This window comes from Crocuta crocuta, unplaced genomic scaffold (assembly GCF_008692635.1).
Source record: "Crocuta crocuta isolate KB4526 unplaced genomic scaffold, BGI_CrCroc_1.0 scaffold258, whole genome shotgun sequence".
NCBI classification, from domain to species: Eukaryota; Metazoa; Chordata; class Mammalia; order Carnivora; family Hyaenidae; genus Crocuta; species Crocuta crocuta.
In genome coordinates, this window is record NW_027532842.1 from 1,864,432 (window position 1) to 1,887,681 (window position 23,250).

The following is a 23,250-nucleotide window of genomic DNA, read 5'->3' on the forward strand; positions in this document are numbered from 1 at the left end:
TCAATAAACAAAGAAATAGCAGGAACAATAATCAGGCCAACTTCCAAACTGAAAATAAAAATGTCATACAGTAATATTAAAGAGAAATCTGAACCTTCGAGTAAATGCACGTCGCAAATCTACACCAGGATCCTCATGAGCTTATCTGGCCTCAGCCTGGGTTTCAAAACAAATCTCTTGCCAAAAGTTTTCAAATAATCCTATTATAGAAAGAGAAAGATTCTTACGAAGGATGGAGTAGGAAAAAAGTCATCCAGCTCTTAACAGCTGTTTATAAACTGTTCTTATCCAAAGATGCATGTGTAGGAAAATTAAGGAGCTAAATCCCACCATGAGTCACACAGAAGGGAAAAGGATAAATCATGACCTCAGATATCTTTGGGGCCAGTAGGCAAAGTGGAAGGTGAATGTACCAGCTTCAGCCCATAATGACCAAGACAAGGAGCAAGAGAGACATTGTTCTCTGTGGACTCCATCTACAGGGGCGATGAGAACTCATCTGCCAATGAAGAGAGTTACTCTCTTTACATATTCATTTCTATTACTCTCAGTGAGAGTATACACTCTGACTTTTCCCAGCATTTCTTCATTCAGCTCAAGGTCCCGGACTGACTTGTGGGACAGGCATCTGGAAAGATGTGGCCTCTGCCTACATGTAGCTGTCAGAGCAGAGGAAATTCAGAAAACAGGGTGCAATGCAGTCTATGCACATGAGGGGAGGCTGAATGAGTCAGGCTTCTCCAAGGAAACAGTAGAAAGAGAACACATGTATACGTGTGTGTACATTCATACATATGTATTCTGACAAATGCATATATGTAGATCTGTATGTATAAATACACCCAGAGAAATACACACGCTCATGCGTGTGCACACACACACACATATTTTAAAAAACTGACTGATACAATTATGTAGGCTGGGAAGTTCAAAATCCACAGGGCCAGGCCTGCAGGGCAGAAACTCCAAGGCGGGAGTGTTGTAGCCTTGGGGCAGAACTTCTTCCTCCTCGGGGAACCCTCAGCTTTGCTCTTATGGCTACTGAAATGATTCGAAGAGGCCCAGCCAGACCCTAGGGGACAGCCTCCTTTACTTAGAGTCAACTGATTACAGATGTTAACCAGACCTACAAAACACCTCCACAGCAACACCTGGAGGAGTGTTTCCCACTTTGAGGGAACAGCTGGGGGCTACAGCCTAGCCACGTGGACACATAAATCTATTACAGGAAGAAAGTCTAAGGAGCTCTGGGAGGATGGGGGCTACCTCTTGGGCTAGCATTGGGGAGACATAAATATCAAGTCAGGCCTCTCCGGAAGAAGAGCTATGGAAGCCTGGAAGGCTGGGACACAGGAAAGAAGTGGTGCGGGGAAAGCCCAACTGCTGAAGTTGCAGGCGGGAAGCAAGTGGGCACATGAATGGCGTCCCGGGGCCCAGAGCCAGCGCTGGGGGCAGAGAAGTGAAGGTGTTAAGGCTGAGCATCATATAGTTGAACATGGATTCAAAACTGTGTGCTAGGTACTGCGCAACATGCTTTACACACATTGTCTCTTTGATTCCTCACAATGTAGGATGTGGGTACACTACTAACCATCTTTGCTGATAAGAAGCTGGTATACAGAGAGGCCAATTAACTTCCCAAGGTCACACGGCTTCTAAGCACATCAGCAGGATCCTAAACCAGGTCTTCTACCTCAAGAAATGGTCTGTGGGTTGCAGAAGGAGCTAGAATCAAAGGCACAGGTAGAGAAAGTACTTCAGCTTTGGACAGAAACAGGAAAGAAAGAGCTAAAGAGGAACACAGAGAGGGGGTGGAAAGCAGTTAAAGAGGAATTCCAGAGAGTGGTAGAGGTTTGGAGGAGCCACTGTGGAAAATGGAGTGCAAGAGGAAAGGAGGGAAAGTATAGCCACAGACCAGGATATGGAGCAGAGAATTCAGAGGCTCGCCCATAGGTGGGGGCCGTTAGTGTGGAATTGGAGTTGACTGCAATTCACACAGGCAAGGAACTAAGAAGACTGGGTGCTGGATGGGTCAACTACACGGGCAGGAAAGGGTAGAATTAAGGCTGAGAAGTCCCAGGGCTAGGACTTCCCAATCTGATTTTTGGCATTTAGAGAAAAAAAAAGTGAGTGTCAAAATTAGTCATATGCTAATTATATTCCTCACCATCCTGCTCTAGAGAAATCGGTTAAATACAGCGAAGACTGTAGTCAGAGCAAAACACACATCTCTTGCTTTAGAAGGAAAAAGAATCCCCTTTCTTCTTTAGGTTTGTTTCCCTTGGCCAATCCAGTAGAGTAACTTCAACTTTGTACATTTCCCACAGGCTCTACTTCTGTGGATCACAGGCACTAGTAAGGAAATATTCTCTCATTTATTATGTTGCTCTGTGCCGGAAGTACAATGAGTAATCTAACCACTGTCTCCCCTCCCCCACCCCCCAGCTTAAGCAAAAAGAAGTCCTCTGGGTTTAAAAATCCATTCTTAACGAAAAAGTTTGCCATTGAGTGCCTTTGTTTTGCTTGAGGACTTGAGAGCTTCTCATATAATGTGTAAGTCCGCACATTGGCCCTGGTCTCCTGAAGGACCGAGTTGTGCTTTGGCAAAGAAAACAAAACACGGGAGCAGCTGTGGGAAACACTCTCCTTGTAGAAACAGCACAGCACTGTTCTGGACAGTCCGCGTGTTTGTATTTTTAAATAGAGTAGGTAGAAATGACAACATTTAGATTCAACATTCCTTCTAGCATTTTAAGAGATATAAAATTAATGTCGGATTTGCTCCTCTTGACAGCAGTGATCTGTTGCTTGGCAACCCCGACTGCTTCTTGGGTTGAAACACGAACTGCTGGAGCCGCTACTCATTTTTAAACCAGTGAAGCTGCTTAAGAAGCTGAACGTGATGCCTATCACACAGCCGGATCTCACATTAAACAGCATATTTATACGTTAAGATACTCCCACTATTAGATGTAACAATGATGCCCCATTGGCCCGACAAGCTGTCCCAAAGTTACTGAAATGACATACTGGCCCAGGTGATCTGGCTTTCTATTTCCTTAGTAGCTACTATAGCATTAGCTCTCACCAGATTATGTTTTTTAAATTGTAGTTAAATACATATAACATAACATTTACCCTCTTAACCATTTTTAAATGTACACCTAGTGGTATTAACTACGTTCACACTGCTGTGCAACTGTCACCATGATCCATCCATAGAACCCTCCTGTTGCAAAACTGAAACTGTATCCATTCAACAGGGACTCTCCCCCCCCCCGCCCCNCTATGAGTTTGACTACTCTAGGTGAATCACATGGTATTTGTCCTTTTTTGTCTGGCTTATTTCATTTGGTATAATGTTCTCGAGGTTGACCCATGTAGCATATTGCAGAATTTCTTCCTTTTTAACGCTGAAAAATATTTCATGGTATGTGTATGCAACGTTTGGCTAATCCATTCAACCACCAGTGGACGTGTGGGTTGCTTCCACTTTGTGGCTACTGTGAATAATGGTCTGTGAACAGAAATATACAAATATCTCTTCAAGACCATGCTTCCAATTCGTTGGGATATATGCCCAGAACTGGCACTGCTGAACTGCTGGATCATATGGTTCTATTCTATTCTATTCTATTCTATTCATTCTATTATTAGTTTTGAGCCATACTGTTTTCCACAGTGGCTGTAGCATTTTACATTCCCACTAGCGATGCGTGAGGGTTCCAATTTTTCCACATCGTCACCAATGCTTATTTTGTTTTGTTGTTGTGGTTTGTTTTGGAAGGAGGTTGTTTTGTTTTTTTAAGTAGTCATCCTACTAGGTGGAAGGTGGCTACTGGATTTTATATACGCTTTTATATCTTTTCATATCTCTACCTCTACAGGCATTGTACTCTATTGTAAGGGCTTACATTAAATGGAGTATCTGTCTCCTCTTCCACTAATCTATGAGCTCTTCAATTACAGGAACCACATCTTTTTTATCCTAAATCCCCCTCACTCAACACAGAAAGCCAACAACATGACTCGTTCTGAAATATAAATTTCCTGAATATCTTCCCCATTCCTCATTACCAACAGAACAGTTTTGAGTAATAAATCCACAGGAGATTGAGGAAAATCATGAATTCCAGGCTAAGATGTTTACTCTATCAATAAGCACAAGCGACTAGTTGTTAATTTCTGCAAGAGGCTGTTATAATCAACTGTGTGGAGAAGGTATGGTGACCAGAGCGCCTGGAGTCAAGGAGCCTAATCACGTGGCTATGCAATCATATCCAGGGTGGGGGCAGCTCAGGGAATGAAGCAGAAGGGTCCATCCAGTGGAGGACTGAGGCTGTGTTCTGAGAAACGATGACTTGAGTCTCCAGGAAACTCTCAGTTTAACAGAGAGGGTCTCAATTCATGATTCAAAAAAAAAATCTTTTCCAACTTTTGGTTTTTGAATATTAAAAGTAGGAGTAACAATGTGGTAAGTTAATAAATAAGGCTAAAACCTCAAAGTGAGAAGAAAAAATGGAAATTCAAATTAAGAACATGATGCATCACAGAGTAATTAATTTCCATCCGTGGAAAGTAACAACATGAAATCAGTAAATGATAAAAACAAGAAATGATCATTAAATATTAAGTACAGTGAAAGGAAACTGAAGAGATATTTAGTAAAGAAACCAAATCAATGAATGCAGATTGTAAACTTGAATATTTCAGGTATTGATAGAATATTAACATAAAACAGGAGGCTTTAAAAACTGAACCATATGGGGATCAAAGCTAAAGAAAACGGGCACGGAACGAGGCACGGAGGACCTGGCCAACCAGTGACTGAGAAACTGGCTGTCTAGCCAGAGGACAAATATTCACCACAAAACTACATATGATGCATCCCTGGGACAGAGTTTAAAGGGATTAAAAGAAAGAGATGGTGATATAATGGGGGTGTGGATTTATTTAAATAAAGTCTCATCGTCTAGTTTCTTGTCTCTGTTTCTAATGGTTAGTTAGGCAGGTGGCTGTTTCAACTCCTCTAACCTCCTCTAAGAGGTAATTCAAGAGGTGTTTTGGGCCTGATTCTTTAGCTCTCTATCCATGTCCCTTCTTCAGCCAGACAGAGATTAATACAAGTGGAAATACACTGAAGTCTATTCTAGACATTATAAAAACACGAGATCTAGTTTCAAGTAACAGATGCCACTGAGAAGGGAATTAAAAGCAACCTAGATCTTTCCAAAGGAGCTGCAAATATGGGTGGGAAAAGAGTGTGCCTTGCACTGAATAGTAGGAAAACACATTCTCAGTGTGGTGATCAGCAAGCGAGGAGGAAATGAGGCCTTAGGAAGTGACTTCCCCAAAGGGTGAGGGCCGACCTACACAGCCCTCCTCATTAACTACCCATTCCATCAACCCAGAGCACACTGTCCTCGAAGACCCTGGGTGAGTCAGCACCTTCTAACTCCAAAGAGCTTCAACTACTCTCTCGGGATAGGTGCCCCACACTCAGGGGCAGGGACTCCATCCAGGGGTGGTTTTTTCATCAGTTGAGTGAAAATTTCCTCCTAGAATGTAGTTGTATAATTTAGTTGTATTTGCACATTTTATATCATTTAGCCCCCAAAGAGCCCCGATTCCTCTTCTCATCCTCACAATGTGGTGGAGAAGGAGGTTTAGAGCAGGTGTGCGGAGTAGGATCTTCTCAATGGAAGTTTCGTGTTCTCTCCACACTGCTGTATTAGCGTGAACCACACCTTGTACGGAACTTAAGATGATTACTACAGTTCTTTATAAACCTTCCCGTATTTATCTAAATGACACGCCTGCACAAAAATCAATATATATACTTCCTTATATAAAATTAATGTTATTAATTAAAAAAATCTTTTTTTAAAGAAGAGCACTGGGTATTATATGGAAACCAACTTGACAATAAACTATAATAAAAAAATCATAGTTCAAAAAGAAGCAGCTCTGTAAAACAAAATTCAAAATGAAATCTTTCTTGAGATCTGAAGCTAAGAAAATATCTTTTCTCTGAAGAGTGAACTGCCTAAAGTACTTAGATTAGAATGTGCAGGTGGTGCTTAATAAATACTATTTGAATAATAAAAATAAAAAAGAACTGCAACAGAAATATAAACTCTTTAACATCCAGATCCTCAACTTCTACATATATTTCTACCTTGTTGCTCAAGCACCCAGCATAGGATAAACACACTGGACTCTTAATACTTCCAGAGTTGTGGTTTCTTTTTAACCATTTTTAATGTTTATTTATTTTTAAGGGAGAGAGGGAGAGAGAGGAAGAGAGAGAGAGAGAGAGAGAGAGAGAAACAGATAGACAGACAGAATCTGAAGCAGGCTCCAGGCTCTGGGCTGTCAGCACAGAGCCTGACATGGGGCTTGAACTTACGAGCCATGAGATCATGACCCGAGCCGAAAGTCATAATCAACTGAGCCACCCAGGCATCCCTGTTGTTTCTTTTTTTGATATGACAGTGATCAAAGACATTTTCAGGGATCCATGCCTGACAATATCTGTCAAACCTGTACTGAGGTAGCTTTCTCAGGGATAAGTGTTACCTCTTGAAACGTAATAAGGAATTATGGGGAATTTTATCATCACTCTCTTGAGAAAGAGAGAAAGATGGGAAAATCTCAAATACACTTACAATTTGTTAGGGAAGTAATGTGGCATTTTGTTCCATGGAAGATGACATAACTTATACGAGAGGCTTTTTATCAAAGTCTTTTCTCAACACAAGGTCTGCTTCTTTCTTGCGATAGTAATTATTTTATACAGCTTTCTTTCATCTTTTAATTTTTGTCAGAATGTTGTACAGATTGTTTCTGCCCCACTTTGATCTCTGCTGCCAGAAGTAACAGAATTCAATCAGAGAAGGAAATGTAATACACACCAGACCCGGGGGCATCAGGCCATCCTGAGGTGATAAACACCCCCTCACTTCACACTAAAACGTAACTCCTTCTCAAGTCGCTGGTAATGAGAGGTCAATTTGTGATTTTATTGGTGGCAGGATTTCTTTTTAACTTTCTCTTCTTTTAAACAGGTGGTATATTTCTCTTTGATCTTTTTTCTTCTCCCTTTTCTTCTCACTTCACTCCCCATGTTTAGAAAATATAAGTGAACAAACATTTTTAAACATTTCCAATAATCCTACCTATTAACAGTAAAGTAGAAGTCACTCTAGGCATTTAATTTTCTTATTGCGACATCACTGACATATAACATTGTATTAGTTTTTGGTGTACAGTGTAATGATTTCGCCAATGTATAGATCATGAAATGACCACCATAGTAAGCTGAGTTCACATCCATCACCCTGTATAATTACAGTTTTTTTTCCTTGTGATGAGAACTTTTAAGTCTACTCTTTTAGAAACTTGCAAATATACAATAGTTTTGTTAATTATCGTCACCATGCTGTACACTTATCTTTCCCAAAAATATCCCAGGTTCATGCATACATTCTGATTTGATTTTTTCCATTGAAATAATCTTGGACCTTTATGAATAAATATGCATCTACAATGCCATTTTTAAAGTTTTCATGATATTCAACCATTTGGATGTGTATGCTTTGTATAACCGAATACTCTCTTAGTTGTTATAATGTTTTGCTGTTATAACAAGAATGAATGGGTATTGCTTTAAATAACTCTGTGGATTACTTCCTTAAGGTAAAGTCTTAAGTGGAATTGCTTGCAAAAATGGGTATTCATGATATTAAATATTTTAAATTTTATGGAAGTGTCCTCCTTAAATATTATACCAACTTGTGAATTCAGCATCAGTGTAGTTTCCCACGTGCTTATCATCACTCGATATATTCTCATTCCTTCCAATCAACGTCAGCCTAATAAGTAGAAGACATGATATTGCATTTAACTTGTTTTATTATATTAACAGTAAGGGTTTAAAACATTACTGTGAGTTTGTTGGCTACTGGCTTCACTTTTTGATGAATGTCCATTTCTGTCCTCTGCCTGTTTTGCTATTGAGCATGATTTATTTATTTTTTTACTCATTTACAAAAGTTCTATAAATATTAGGGATAATAATTATTGTTCACAGTGGTTCAGTGTTTCCCACTTTAATGCTTGCCTTAAAATTTTAAAAAAAAAACCTATAGAGGTTCTTAATTTTATTTGGACTAAAAAGATTGAAAAGAACTCTCTTGGGGCACCTGGGTGGATCAGTCGGTTGAGTATCTGACTTCAGCTCAGGTCATGATCTCACGGTTTGTGGGTTTGAGCCCGACATACGCTTAGAGCCTGGAGCCTGCTTCAGATTCTGTGTCTCCCTCTCTTTCTGCCCCTCCCCCGTTCACAGTCTGTCTCTCAATAATAAATAAACATTAAAAATTTTTTTTAAAAAAAGAATGTTTTTGTTAAGTCCTACTGGGAGTTATGGTTGCTACAGCAGTCAACACATCCTTTAGTTTAACAGAGAGGGAGAGTTTCTACAACATCTTTCCAGTATTAAGTTTTCCCATCGAGGAACAAGACATGTGCCTCCATTTATTCAAATCTTCTTCTCCACCTCTCAGCGCAGTTGTGCACTTTCCTTCACACATTCTACTCATTTACTCTTCGGATTTTTGCCTCTTTGTTATAAAACTCCATGGCTCTTCTGTACACCTTATACTTTTAGCACTGACAGAGGAATGCAATTACTTTTTTTTACCCTGAATATTGTAACTGGCCTTTTTGCTCATTGGTTCTGAAATTTTTTCAGTTCCTTTACTTTTCCATGAACAGGATTATTATCATCAAAGTGATTATTTGTTTCCTCCCTTGCAGTATTTACAGCACACACCTTTTCCTTGACTAACTATGTCCAACATTTTAAAAACAAAAGGAACTAACATTAGTAATAGATTTCTTTGCCTCATTTTTAACCTTCATAGAAAGGATCTGGCCCTCTTCTGACATTTGCTAATTGAGTATCTTTATAAATCTATTTCATCTCCTGGGGCTATAACTATAGACAGATTATTTTGGATAAAGTTTTACACAACCATATGCTTACAAATTAGACGGGACACTGCAGTGGCAAGCTTGAGGGTACTTTATGGCATTGGACGCTGGCCTATCATCAGTGACAGAGGCAAGTGAGGACCCTATGGGAGGCAACACTGAATCAGAACTAAGGGAATTTCTTTCTGTTTCTGATTTTTCTACAGAGTTCACTTAATTTTTTACCTTAATAAGAGCATCATTTCCATGTGTCAGACATGTAAATTTATAAAACTTGATGCAACCAAGCATTAAAGCTACTAAACATCACAAAATGGGTATTTTTCAAAATGCCAATAAAAGAATATATAAAACCTTTTTGTCACACGTATTTCTGGACTTCAGAACTTATAGCATTAGCTCTCTAAGTACTTTCCAGTATATCTGAGATGATTTATCCCCCACACCTTTTTTAATGAAATGCACTGAAATTGCAGCAAGAAAAAAGGCTATCAATATAGCCCTACCACTATTTATTTTTTAAAGTTTTATTTATTTGAGAGAGAGAGAGAGAGAGAGAGATTGTGTGCGCATGCATGGGGGATGGGTAGAGGGAGAGAGAATCCCAAGCAGGCTCCACGCTGTCAGCACAGAGCCCAATCCAGTACTCACTGTTTGTGAGATCATGACCTGAGTCGAAACCAAGAGTACGACTTAACAGACTAAGCCAACGAGGCATCCTGTATGTTCGTTTTTGAGCAATTTTTCCCTTAGTTAAACTGGCCCGGTATATATTCATGTACAGAGACTCGGGATTTTATCCTCGTAGCAATATTACTAAAAACTTAGATTTTTTTATGTAGGAAAATGCAACATTAGTGTTGTAAGCGTATAGCTCTGTAGTTATTAATTTTTACTGAAAGCTTTTATATAAAGACAACACAAGTTGCATGTCCTCAAATGTGATCAAGGAAAATGTATTAGAGCTTCTGAATGAAAATGTGAGGAGGAGCAAACACATTCTAGGGGCCCGGGACCCCTGAGAGCCTTCTGCTCTGGGTCTTGGGACCAGAAACCAGAGCCCAAAAGGCATCTCAGAGGCCACAACCCTACTTCTCACTTTATAGGTAGGACACTGGGCACCCATAGGGACCCTGTGGTTTGTCCATGGGGATAGCCCAGGTCCACCCCTAGATCTGTGTTCTCCTCAACCTGTTACCTTTCATTCCACCTCACTGCCTCCCCGGAAGTCTTTGAGGAGCACAGAGTTCCCGCAATTTCTGTGCTCAGCACACAACGCTCACACCCCACCTTCACGGGCCTCTGAGAGGGGCTCACAGGGAACCTCAACCGGTATGTACATACCACCAGTGGGGTCCCCTGCACTGGGGGAGAGCTGCACTCAGCTTCCTTCTGGAGGGAACATGGCAGGAAGTGTAGACTCTAGTCACTGCTGATTCCTGTGGTAGGACCTCAATGACGGGATACCTTCATCCTTGGGCTCAAGCTATTCCTGAACGAGCACACTTTTCTCCAGAAGGCCCCGAAGCAACAGTCAGTGCCTCTTGCCCTGGTGTGCATCATGGCATGAAGACATCAAAGCTAAGTTCCAGCCCTGGGCCCATGGCTAACTCCCCCTGAGATGGTGATTAAAGTCATCTCTCCTCTCCCGACATCCATCTCTTCCTCTGAGGAGTGACCACGATCACATGGGCGATACCTAAGGTGCGAGTGTGGACGTTCTAGGCTTCCGTGATGGTAAACAAGGAATAGACAACTAAGGACATGTGCAGAAGGGAGGCAGTGTCAGGCACAAACGGACACAAGGCATATGTCAAGGACTATCCAAAGGGAACGTACGTTTCCTGTACAAGTAACCACTCTCTAGCCAGTGAGCACAACTTTCCTCGACTGTAATAAAAAACAGAAAGACGTGGAACACTTCGCATGCACTTTCAGAGCCACTGTTCGACCCAGAATAATAGCAGCTGCTTGAAACCTTGCAACTCTTTGACCTCTGGCTTCATTAGCATATTTGTTCAGTGAAACCCTTTTGACGGGACCCTTCCAGGCTCCTTTGCCTTCAATAACAAACCTCACTGGTGGCAAAAGAAGCCTCCTATGTCAGCACCAACCTGAGAGTCCCCCTTTGGGACCGACAGTGCCTGAGATGCATTGGCATTTCTCATTTTCTCATCAAAGGAGACAAAGGAACTAGGTGTTGGCAGATGACAGCCGAGGCCGTCTGTGGGGTCAGCTCCCTGCCCCACACAGTTTCTCATGAAGAGGGCTGGGAAGAAGATCTGGGCCTCAGAGTTCCATCACAGTGGCTGGGGTGGGAGGTGCTGGGGTGGTCACTTTCATGTCACACTCACAGGTGGCAAGGGCAAGAGGTGGGGGTGGGGAGACTTCACTGGGACACTAGGATGTCCGTCTATGTTCACAGACACAGACACACACACTCAAGAAAATGAGTGAGGATCCCTGCATTAGTGCTGTCACGTTTTTTGTAGCCAACCCTAAAAACCAAGCGTGGGAGGGGGGGGGAAACACCAGCATCTGCTGATACTTACCAACCCCCCTCACCCCTACCCCTCTCTCCTCGGTGCACCACCGGGGCAGTTACCCACCGATGGAGCTGCTGGTGGCCCTCTATTGCCACACACGGGTGATTAGACTCACAAGGCCCTGCACCTGCTCAGGCGGAGCAGAGCATGCTGGGCCGGAAGGCCCCCCGGGTGGCGGCAGGGAGATGCGAAATGCCGGGGCCCATCATCCATGCTTCTGTCAGAGGAATCCATCCAGCTTTACCTCGGACCCATATGAAAAAGCTACATAAGAAAAAGATTGTAAAATATTCCATTCTTTGCCCACAGGAAGTCCAATATGCAGAAAGAGAAAAAAGCACTCAAAAGAGACACAATGTCATGGACACAGTGAAGAAATGCTTTCTTGTGGAGAAGACAAGGAAGTGAGGGGGTTTTTCAGAACTTCCTGGAGAAGTAGCCCTCCTTAGTATTAGTGCAAAAAACGCTTTGCTTTGGGTCAGCTTTGAGGAAATAAAAAACCAGAGACTAAGGGCCTTGATATAAGAAACCAAAATTGCAATGACTTTGCTCTAGCGGGAAAGGGTCCTCTGGTACTAGCTCCTTAGGGAGGAAGAACTAGACAGTTACATCAAAACCTTCTACATATCATCTAAATGTATTATATGTATTTAGGGTAAAAAGAATATAGAGTAAATGCATCTATTACTATCCTGTGTCTTTAATTATTCTCAGTGCATCCCAGTTGCCTTCAAAAAGTTCTGGATCGCTTGAAAAGTTGGCATCTGAACTGAACCCCACACAGTCCTCACACAGCAGAGATGCTGGGGCCAGCCGGCCACGCGTGGAAGCAGGCTTACAGGAGGCTGGCTCACCTCTGATGTATACCTTGGGGGTGCTCCAAGTTCACGAGAGCACACTATCCACAGATCCTTACACATGGAAAGAGTAATGACTCAGTAACAACTCCTGATCTGGTTGCTAGCACATTCTGTTAGGGCCCTATAACCACCGAGTAGAATAAATGCCACACATCCTTACTGCTTAACTTAACATTACAAGACTTTTTTTTAGAATCATTTGTAGAGTGTTGAATATCGCCAAGCATGGAGGTCTCATTTTACTGCCATAGACCCTGAGGCCCAAACAAGTAAAGTGGCTTTCATAAGGCCACACAGCTAGTTAGGAAGAGAGCTGAGGTTAGGGCCCAGTATCCCTGCTCACCAGTTCAGATCTCTTTACAGGTCACGACTATGCTAATTAAAGGGGACAAGAAAACCACCATGAACTACATTTTCCAATCTAATTATGAAAGACAGATTAGGTTTACAAAAAACAATATAAAAGATACATTATCTTCAGCGAATACAAGCAATCTTTCCAACATTTCGATCAGTTCTCCTTGTGTCTGTGTGATTTTTGGCAAGACTGACTAAATTTAAAGGAAAACAAAGAACAATACTTAGTCTTATGATTCAGGCTATTGGCTACCCTGAAGCATGTAGCTGGTAGGCATGTAGCCTGGTCAAAATCATCCTTACATAACACGGTCAGAAACGAAGTTTCAATGCCAATGCAAAAGTCACAAGTGCATAAACTGCACAATGATATTCAAACTCCAGCTGGTGAATCCATTTTACTGAAACCACCAAAGGAAGCAAAACTGTCTCCTATAAAACCTGCAGACATTCAACTGCATAAGAACATTCAACAAAATATGTCAGTGTCACACCCAAAAGTTATAACACTCACCAAATAGAAATTCTGACGTCTATTGGCTGAACAGACACATAATATCAGCAGTAATAGTATTAATGGGATCTAGACATTCTTAATAATGTCTACCATATTCCATTTCAGCTTGTTACTAGCTAGCAGATAAAAATCTGTATTTCAATTCCTTTATACTGTATGCTTCTCTCACATTTTGTTTTTTGTTTTTTTGTTTTTTGTTTTTTCAATTCAGGCTGTCCTTGTCCAAGAATGTGCAATGTAAGGTACCTAACATGATTTAACAGTCCTTTAATCTGCCCAGAAAATTCCACAGGGTGTGATCTGCATTTCACAAAAATGAAAGTTTTCTTTTTATCTAATAAGCACCCACTTAAGAATGTCTTCTGACCAGCTGACCAGTATTTCATTAGGCCAGCTTCTCCCTTAACTTGAAAATACACATATCTGCAATTCGAGACCTTGAAAACACTACCTGGCCTTGGCTTTTCGGGGTAGCTCTTTCTGTGTCTTTACCTCGCAGGGAGGCAGGGCAGGAGAGTGGCGGAACAGGAAACCATCAACAAAAGCAGAAAGAGGTGGGGCGCCTGGGTGGCTCAGTCGGTTAAGCAACCAACTTTGGCTCAGATCATGATCTCACAGTTCGTGGGTTCGAGCCCCACGTCCGGCTCTGTGCTGACAGCTCAGAGCCTGGAGCCTGCTTCAGATTCTGTGTCTCCTCTCTCTCTGACCCTCCCCTGCTGTCTCTATCTCTCTCAGAAATAAATAAAACATTAAAAAAATTTTTTTAAAGAAAGAAAAGCAGAAAGAGGCTGATGGAGCACTGATAGCTCTAGGATTCTTCTTGGTTACTTCCCACCACAGATGTATGACCATCTGCACCCCATTCCCCTCACCTTCCTTCCTTCCCCTCCCCCTCCAGCTTCCCTTGGACTTAACATATTTCTCTCCTGTCTTTTCCCTTCTAGTTTGGACACTGTCCAACCCTGTCTAGATATAGTGGGATTAAGTTAATATATCTACATTCTAAGAAAGTACCTTAAGCAAAATGTTAAATTACGTGTACTCTGCTATATTTGTACATTAATATAATGACTCTGATCCCCACCACTATGGATAATTTATTCCATCTTCTATGACCGAGTCTTATGGACAGTTGTATGAACTTAGGAAACAACTAGTCAGAAGTAGAGGCAACATCTATGGTTTAAGAAAAGTCTCCTCAGCCCTAACTTCTTCTTAACTTCTTGTAACCTCTGTATAAGACTAAAGGGTTCAAGTAGAGGATCTTCATTAGTCATCAGGAATCTTAAAGATCCTATGATCAGAAATATTATTATATCGGGGCACCGGGGTAGCTCAGTCAGTTAAGCATCTGACTCTTGACTTAGGCTCAGGTCATGATCTCACAGTTCGTGAGTTCGAGTCCCACCTCCGGCTCCGTGCTGACAATGCAAAGCCTGCCTGAGATTCTCCCTCCGTCTCCCTCTGCCCCTCCCTGTTCTTGCACACACACACTCTCTTTTTTTTTCTCTCTCTCTCTCTCAAGACAAATAAGTAAACTTTAAAAATATGTCTTTTAGAAAATCCAAACTGATAAACGTAGTCTAGAATTGCATTAACAGGATAGCCACTGGCCACAAGTGGTTATTTAAAGTCATGAAAATGAAATAAAATTTAGAAGTCAGTTCCTCAGTTATGCCAGCCATATCACAATGGTTCAGGGGCATAGACACTGAACATCCCAACATCATAGAAAGTTCTACTGGACGGCCATGTTCTAGGGACACATGAGGACCCGATTACAATAAGAAAATGCCTTTCTTGGCAACAATAATTGGGATTTTTAATTTCAGAAAAAAGTCACCCTTTTCATCACAGTAGTGAATTCTGTCTCCAGTCCTTGAGCTGACTGGGACATATATGCTGTAAAACCCATGAATGCCAATTATCATCCGTGGAATCTCTTAGGGGTTGGTACAGACTGGATAGGGAAGGGGAGAGGCAGAGATGGTCTGAGGCTCCCTACAATCCTTTTCAACCAGCACCTCTGTTTCCAGGGAGTTATGTTTGTTTGTTTTTAAATGTTTATTTTTTTTATTGAGAGAGAGAATGTGCATGCACGCACAGATGGGGGGGGGAGGGGCAGAGAGGGAGAGAGAGAATCCCAGACAGGCTCCACACACATCATGAAGCCCAATGCAGGGCTTGACCCCACAACCATGCAATCATGACCTGAGCTGAAAGAGAGCTGGATATTCAACTGACTGAGCCCCCAAGGAGCTATATTTAAATATCAGTTTATGTCCTGAGAAACAGTATATACTCATTGTGGAATCTGAATTGCTCTAACTTATAGTATAATACGGACGACATGCTGGAGAGAAGCGTGACTCACCACATCACTGGAGACAGGCCTAACTTCTGGTCGATCGCTTCCAGTCTAAAATCATGTTCTCCAACCTCAAGTTGGCCTTGCTGCAGCTCTGCAATTCTCCTGTCACTTCTTACTGACTCTCTTATTGTATTGTTCTAGTAACCATGACATGCCTTTCTACTTTATGAATCCCAATTCCAACATGTTTTGCTCTTTGTAAAAACTCTACTTTTTAATCACCTAACACAAATCAAGCTATCTAATGTGAATTCCATGGAGCGCTTTTCTCCTGCCTGGTATTTCTCTTTACTTATCCTTTTACCCCTTTCTTTCTCTCCTCTCCACTTGTGTTTGATGTCATTCTTTCCTGTTTCCTGCAGGAACTGCTCCATGTATTACCCCCACTTGCTTTTATCTTCAATGGCTTCTTTATCACTGGATCCTTCCTCTTGGATCATAAACATTCTTATCTGTGTTTTTAAAAAGGGGGGAGGGGAATGAAACCAAAATACAAAAGAACTTTCTCTGCTCCTCTACTAACTCCCTTCTTTTTTTTTTTTTTTAATTTTTTTAACGTTTTATTTATTTCTAGGAGAGAGAGAGAGACAGCATGAGCAGGGGAGGGTCAGGGAGAGAGGGAGTGACAGACTCTGAAGCAGGCTCCAGGCTCTGAGCTGGCAGTCAGCACAGAGCCCGACGTGGGGCTCGAACCCACGAACCATGAGATCATGACCTAAGCAAAAGTCGGACGATTAACCGACTAAGCCACCCAGGCGCCCCCTAACTCCCTTCTTAAAAAAAAAAAAAAGTTTATGTGTTTGGGAGATAGAGACAATGAGAGTCGGGGAGAGACAGAGAGAGAGGGAGAAAGAGACAGAATCCCAAGCAGGCTCCGCACTGTCAGTGCAGAACTCGAGACATGGGGCTCGAACTCACCAATGGTGAGATCATGACCTGAGCCGAAATTAAGAGTCGGACGCTTAACTGGCGGAGCCACCCAGATACCCCGAGTGCTTTCTTTTTCCTCCACTAAGCATCCTAACATTCACCTCTTTGCTCCATTCTCACCTGCCTTACCCCTTACAACCTGATTCCTGCCTTCACACTTCTTGTTCAGACTAACATCGAAGCTTCCAGTGAGCTCTTAATCACTAAGTCTGCATTTCCCTTCTCCCTCATAGTGAGAGGTCAGCCTCTGCAGCACAGACTGCATTGACTGACCGCGTGCTTTCCGTGAGTCTCTCTCCTCCCTGCCTCTCCGGATGCTCCTCCCTCTTTGCTAACCACGCCTTCTCTGGCTGTGCTCCCTGCACCTGGTCCAGAGACAGGCCCTGAATGTGTCACATCCCTCCCTCATCTTGTTCTCCTTGCACTCACCAGCAACGTCAGCCATGGCTCCTCTCCTTCATGTCATCATGTCAGCCCAGCATGTCTGTAAATCTGCCAGATGAGTCTATGTGAACGCTCTTCTGGGAGCTCAGCATGACTCGAGCCCCTCAGACCCTGGTCCTGAGACCACAATCCTGCGAGTGGCGCCCTCACACCCACCATTCCAGTCACTCCACCCTCACAGGTGCTCTTGACCTACCAGCTCTGACTCGTTCACATTCGGCCCTTTCTTTCCATCCCTACTGCTGACCCCTACCTCAGGCTCCCACTAAGCCTCTCCTCCCAGCTCCTGCCTGTGAAAGGAGCCAAAGAACCCATGGACATCATGAAATGTATTCTTTCTCCCTGAAAGTGGAAGATATCAATCTGTGACCCCTGTTCACTGCCTTAAGGAATATATTGCAAGGATCTTCATGAGCCTTTCCAACAGACGGCCTGTGCGTGTTATAGCGATGCAAGAAAGCATGTGCCATGGGCAAAGTTCCTGTAAGAAGTCAATGTGAGTCTAAAAGTTAGGCTCAGTTGTTTTTTACTATTTCTTCTCTGTCATCGTCCCCTAGTGTGTTAGTGTTGTGATGGAATGTTACCCCTGACCTGTCATTTCTGCGAATGCTAAAAGCAATGAAAGGTATGAACACACCCTCCCCGACACTTCCCATCCCTCGTAGCCCTTGACCAAGAATCCGAAATGTGCGGCATTAGGCAGAGCGCAGGGGTGTGGAGGGGACTTCCAAGAACCTCACAGCTCTGCATTTTATAGATAAAATGCAGGGCAGTAAAACCTTTGAGCTGCTCTCTATTTGTCGGCGTTCTGAAATTTTGATCTCCTATGGCAGGGTAAAAATAACAAAAGCAAGGTCTGGCCAGAAGGAAAGCAGCGCTAATTTGGGCACAGCTGAGATCACTCATCCCGGGTCTGCCTTGTCCAAATGACTTGGCTCACGATTATCATAGTAATTGTTCTCAAATACATTTCTGATTATTCACCATTTAAGAATCATAAATGGGTACCTAATTTTAACAGAAGAAAGTCACAGGATCCAAGCTCCTGACAGCCAAAAGTGGTCAGTTTGGTTCATTCGATCTCTTCCAACTTTATAATAAAAATTGGAGTCCAGTGAGGTTAACTGACCTTCCTCAAAATTATCCTATTACCATAAATGCTGATTTTGATGCATATTATGCAACTGTAGCAATTTTTCTAATCTTGACCCCTTTATAGAGTTAAAAGGATGCTTTCTTCATTAAATATCCTGAATAAGCTAGACTGTGGCACTTATAAACCTCTTGAGGGACAATATGATTTCCAACAGTTCTGCCCACATATCTAAGTCTAGGTGGATAAACTGGATGTTACTTAAGCAATAAAGAAAATGTTTTCACTTACAGGCAATGCTGTATAGTACTCAGAAGAACCATGTTCTCCTTTGTAAATGAGAGTGAAGGAAGCAAAGAAAGAAGAAAAAAGAACCGAGTGTGTGGGAAGACTCTGGAAAATTAACAGCAAGAGTCACTGAAAATGATTCTATTTTTTCCCTATAAAGAATACTTTAAATTACATAATTACAGATTCCAGGGAAATAGGTATTTAAATCCATCAGTGACATGTGCTTGACTTCCTCATTTCCAAAGAAAATCAGAAGCTTATTTTGGTTTTTGTTCTCACTTTTCCCTTTTCCCCCACCCACCTAAATCATATTGAGATATTTGATGAAGTAAAACCCTAGTACAATGGAAATTAGACTCTGGCGAAATGAGATGCTGTGCGAAGCTCTTTACACACCACAAAATCAAATGTTCCCACTTTTTCCTACAGACATTAGAAAGGCACAGAAATAAAATCAGATCCAACTCTTGGCTTCTATTTTGAGCAGAGGTTTTAAATGTCATCAGCTTAGATTAATGTGCTATGTATTAGTCACCTTGAATAAATATGTTTCATTTAAAGGAAACCCAACTGGATATATTTCTTTAAATGATAACAAGCTAAGGGCATGGCAGAACCTTTTTAGATCAAGAAAACGAAACCTGATTTTCCTTGCCTATATTTTATAAATTTCCAAACAGTGTGAAGCTTGTAGCCCAAAAGAGATCCCCATGAAAATCTACTGATGAGCTTCTAGAACTGCCACCTTCAATGTTGCATAAATGATAAATGTTTCATCTTAATGTTCAGAGAGGTATTCACCATACACGACAGAGGAATTATAAAAATTTTGAAATGAAATAGACATCATCTCCCTGACTTATATGTTATCATTACCACTTTCCCATGCTGGACACAGTTAATCCATTATGGCCATTTTTCCAAATGAGTGTTTAAATCCTTCTTAACATAGAACTTTATGCACATGGTCAATGAATGGAAATGGTCATTGAACCATTATGATTATTAATACGCAAAGACCTTTCTGAGCACTTTGGATTCATTAATTCCATTTAACATTCTCAATCCTATGGTGGCTTTTTTATACTTATGCCTTTTTATTCTTGTTTTACAATGGGAAAACAGAGGCACTGAGAGATTAAGTAACTTGCCCGAAGTCACAGAGCTAGTCAATGGTGGAGACAGGATGCAAACCCAAGCAGCCTATCTCCAAAGACTGCATCCTTCACCATTATGCTATCTGGTCTTTTAAGAAATGAAAGCCAATATGGGGGGAAGATAGGATCTTAACCTTCTTTTATGGAAATTTTCAAGCACACACAAAAAGTAAATAGTACAATAAGTCATTATAGTTCCATCATCCAGCTTCAAGGAATATAAATTTTTTTTTATATATCTTTCCATCTTTTCAAATCTTTTGGGGGGGGGGGTTGGTGGGTTTTTTTANTCCACACATGGATTTATTTTCACACTCCCATCTCTCCACTGGATTCTAACTTTGCAGGAATAAGATCATGGTGTCCTGATCACAAGAGCTGCAGTGCTGAGCTCTGGGCTTATCCCACAACAGATGATGAAAGAGGGCTGGATTGGGGAAGGGAAAATGGACAATGTGACAGCATGAAACCAGATAGCCCAGAAAAATGGGGCAGCTCAACTAAACATGGTAAATAAAAATATTATCCCCAAAATTTCAGTTTATTTTACTTACAACCAAAAATGGTCAACTTTTTAAAGAACAAAACAAAACATATTCACACTCTAATTCCATCTCCAGGTGGCCCTGATCATTATCCGAGTGTTTTGAAAAGGAATGTACAAAGATGTCAATAAGGCTTAATCTCAAATAAGCAAGAGCTTCTCTGAAATCTGACCTCACAGGTCCCTTTCAGCCCCTTTTTCCACAAATAAAAAATGACTCCCTCCTTGCCAATGGAACATGAAATAGATTAATGGCTGCTTTAGTAGGAGTTATTAATAATACTTCTTGGCAACTCTGAACTTATTTCGAATTCATGTCAGATACAGAAAATCAAATGTGTTATTTCTGTAAATGTATTTTATGGTATTCACGAGCATAAATGCTGAAGTTAACATTACAAAAAGCTTTCCTATTAACCCTTATTTTCCTTGATTAATCTGCCAAAAGGGCTAGTGATTTTCCAGTTTAGAATATTATCCTCAGACTGATTTAAGTATTTAAATAAGAAATAAACACTAAAATATAATGAAAACATCTCATGTCTCCAATTAAGATATCTAGTTTTGAAAACTCTGAAATTATCCTGAAAAGCCTCAATGGTAGAGTTTTATGCCAATTCTTTTAAAGCAGCTAATTACATGCAAGGAGATATAGAAGTTATTAGAGATCTGTGAGACTATTAGGTCAGTCTACATGATGATTTACCTCTGAATATAATTATACTTTAAATGGCCTATTATCTTTTCTACTCTTTGAGTTGTATAGATTATCCATAGGCACAGCACAGTCCACAGAAGTAACATTTCAGGGATTCCAGAAAACTATGAAAACCACAATGGTGAAGAACTTCGTCAACTATCGAGACCCATGAAAGTTTTGACAAGGTGAAAAGTTCCCAGTACAAAACATTTCTGAAAGCTGTTCCACTTCCTCTCAGGGATCTCTCTTGCTCCACACTCTTATGTAAGAGAAAACGTAAGAGAATTTCTACTGGGAAAGAATTTCTTTCGACACTGTACTGTCAAGGCCATGTTAGGCCATAACATGAGGGATACTGAAATTATCAAAAGACCCAGCCGCTATCCCCAGGGAGCTGAAAATCCATAGGGGAGAAAGGCCATAGAAACAAATGACTACGATGAGCAGGTATGGGATAATCCACAGAAGCAATGAAAGCAAGGGGCCACAGGAGTTCTCAAGAGAAAAGATCTTTTCTGGTTCCACAAATAAAGGAAGATTTTTGAGAAGAAGTGGTATTTGAATGACACCTGAAAAAGACAGAATCTACAGAGGAATTTGGTTGGGAGTAGGGGAGAGCCTTTCAGGGATGAATGGTTTACAGCAACACCACAAAGGCAGGAAAGCACAAAGCCCTCAGGGAAGAAAATGAACAATTCTGGTTGGTTGAGGGTGTACACACGGGGATGGTGCGTGGGAGAGGCCAGAAGGGGACCAAGCAGTCATGGAGGACATAGAGCTTCCAGCAAGAAACTGTAGCAAGCACAGGGGTGGGGTGGGGTGGGGGGGCACCATGGAGCAATCACAACAGGGGGAAAGGGAAAATTGTCTAGGACCATGTGCCTTAAGAATTATAGAGTGACAATGTAGTGGTACTGGTTTAGGTGAGAGGTGCTACAGATTTAAAGCAAAGTGAGCAGATGAAAGAGGATGGAGTACACAAGAGAGTGAGAACGGACTAGATTTGACCGCTGAATAGAAAGGAAGACAAAAGGAAGGGGAAGGTAATGCTGATCCCCGATTTCCAGCCTCAGTAGCCAGACCACAGATATTATTAACAGATCGTCTGTAAATGATAATTAAAGATTCGTTTGGGGGAAATGTTCAGTTTGAGGAAATCTGGGTCAGCCTATTGGAGATGTTCAGCATCATGTGAAATGTGGGTGAACAGTTCTAGAGAGAGGTCGAGGCTGCAGATATGGAGTTGGTAGAGTGTCCAAAGTGCTAAGAGCTGACATTATGGATAAGATGAGCATGGGGAAGCCTAAAGAATTGGAAAAGGGGCGTATGGTGGGCTGGGTCAGTCAAGTGTCTGACTCTTGATTCTGGCTCAGGTCATGATCTCACGGTTTTTGAGTCTGAGCCCCGCATCGCGCTCTGTGCTGAAAGTGCAAAGTCTGCTTGGGATTCTCTCTCTCCTTCCCTCCATCTCTGCCCCTCTCATCCTCTCTCGGTCTCTCAAAAAGAAAAAAAAAAAAAACTGGAAGAGGTGCACTGTGAGAACAACCTTGGTGCGCTCAAACGCATAGGCTCAGTGTACAGAAGACAGATGACACTACGGTAAACTGGGAGGCTGTGCCAGATATGGAGGCGCCTCAAATTCAGGAGGTTTTCTGGCTGCACCAATAGCTCCCCTACCAAAGATCTCCCAGAGCCCATCTCCGCCTCCCAAAATACAACCCCTCTGTGAGACTCCCTGATCACCCGCATCAGAAATTTACCTCCACCCAAGCCAGAAACATCTACCCAACTTTGTATCATTTTTAAGGCTGTAGGTACATATATCCCTGTGTCTTGATTATTTATACAATGTCAGCCTCTCTGTCTACCTCCCCAGCTCTACCCCTACTTCTCCAAATACGACTACCTCTCTGCCCCAGGGAAAGAAAGAAGAAGAAAGTCCTCATTTTTCTTTTCTTTGCTTTTCAAATTCTTTGTCTCATGAGTTCTGGACTTCACTCACCCCATGGAGAACACGTGGCAGATGTGAATGGGGAGGAAGTGGGAGGCAAACCATAACAGACCATGGCAAATACCACCATCTTCATCATATTATTTTCAGATAGAGATTTTCTTATCTCTTGAACACTCAACAGGTTAGGGGCTATTCAGAATACACAATGAGATAGGATCCTCTACATCAATTATTCTATCTTTTGGTGATATAAACTATTTTCATTAATGATTAATTCATGAAGTCCTAAAATTACCCTACTCGCCTCCATAACCTCCAAAAGTTTAAATTATACCTACCCACTGGGAAAATCAAGTCTACAGCTAACTGCTGATAAATGTGACAACTAGATATAGTTTAGGCTCTCATACATTACCAGCATTAAATTCCACAATAATTTTTCTTCTCTAAGTTGGAGGGTTTTTTCTGTTTTTTTTTTTTTTTTGGGGG

At 41.7% G+C, this 23,250-nt stretch overlaps 1 protein-coding gene and 1 pseudogene across 3 annotated transcripts in view; both read right to left on the minus strand.

Annotated features, from left to right (window-relative positions):
- The window catches only part of LOC144216078 (histone H2AX-like), a 14,119-nt pseudogene extending 2,954 nt beyond the window's left edge, over positions 1–11,165 (minus strand).
- The window catches only part of MTUS2 (microtubule associated scaffold protein 2), a 376,214-nt gene that overhangs the window by 296,571 nt on the left and 56,393 nt on the right, over positions 1–23,250 (minus strand). For 2 of the 3 annotated variants that reach the window (XM_077745433.1, XM_077745434.1), the window contains exon 4: positions 15,660–15,670. The exons of the other annotated variant lie outside the window; for it this stretch is intronic. In XM_077745433.1, coding sequence (XP_077601559.1) covers positions 15,660–15,670 — 11 coding nt within the window. The remainder of the gene's footprint in view (positions 1–15,659; positions 15,671–23,250) is intronic. 3 annotated transcript variants of the gene reach the window in all.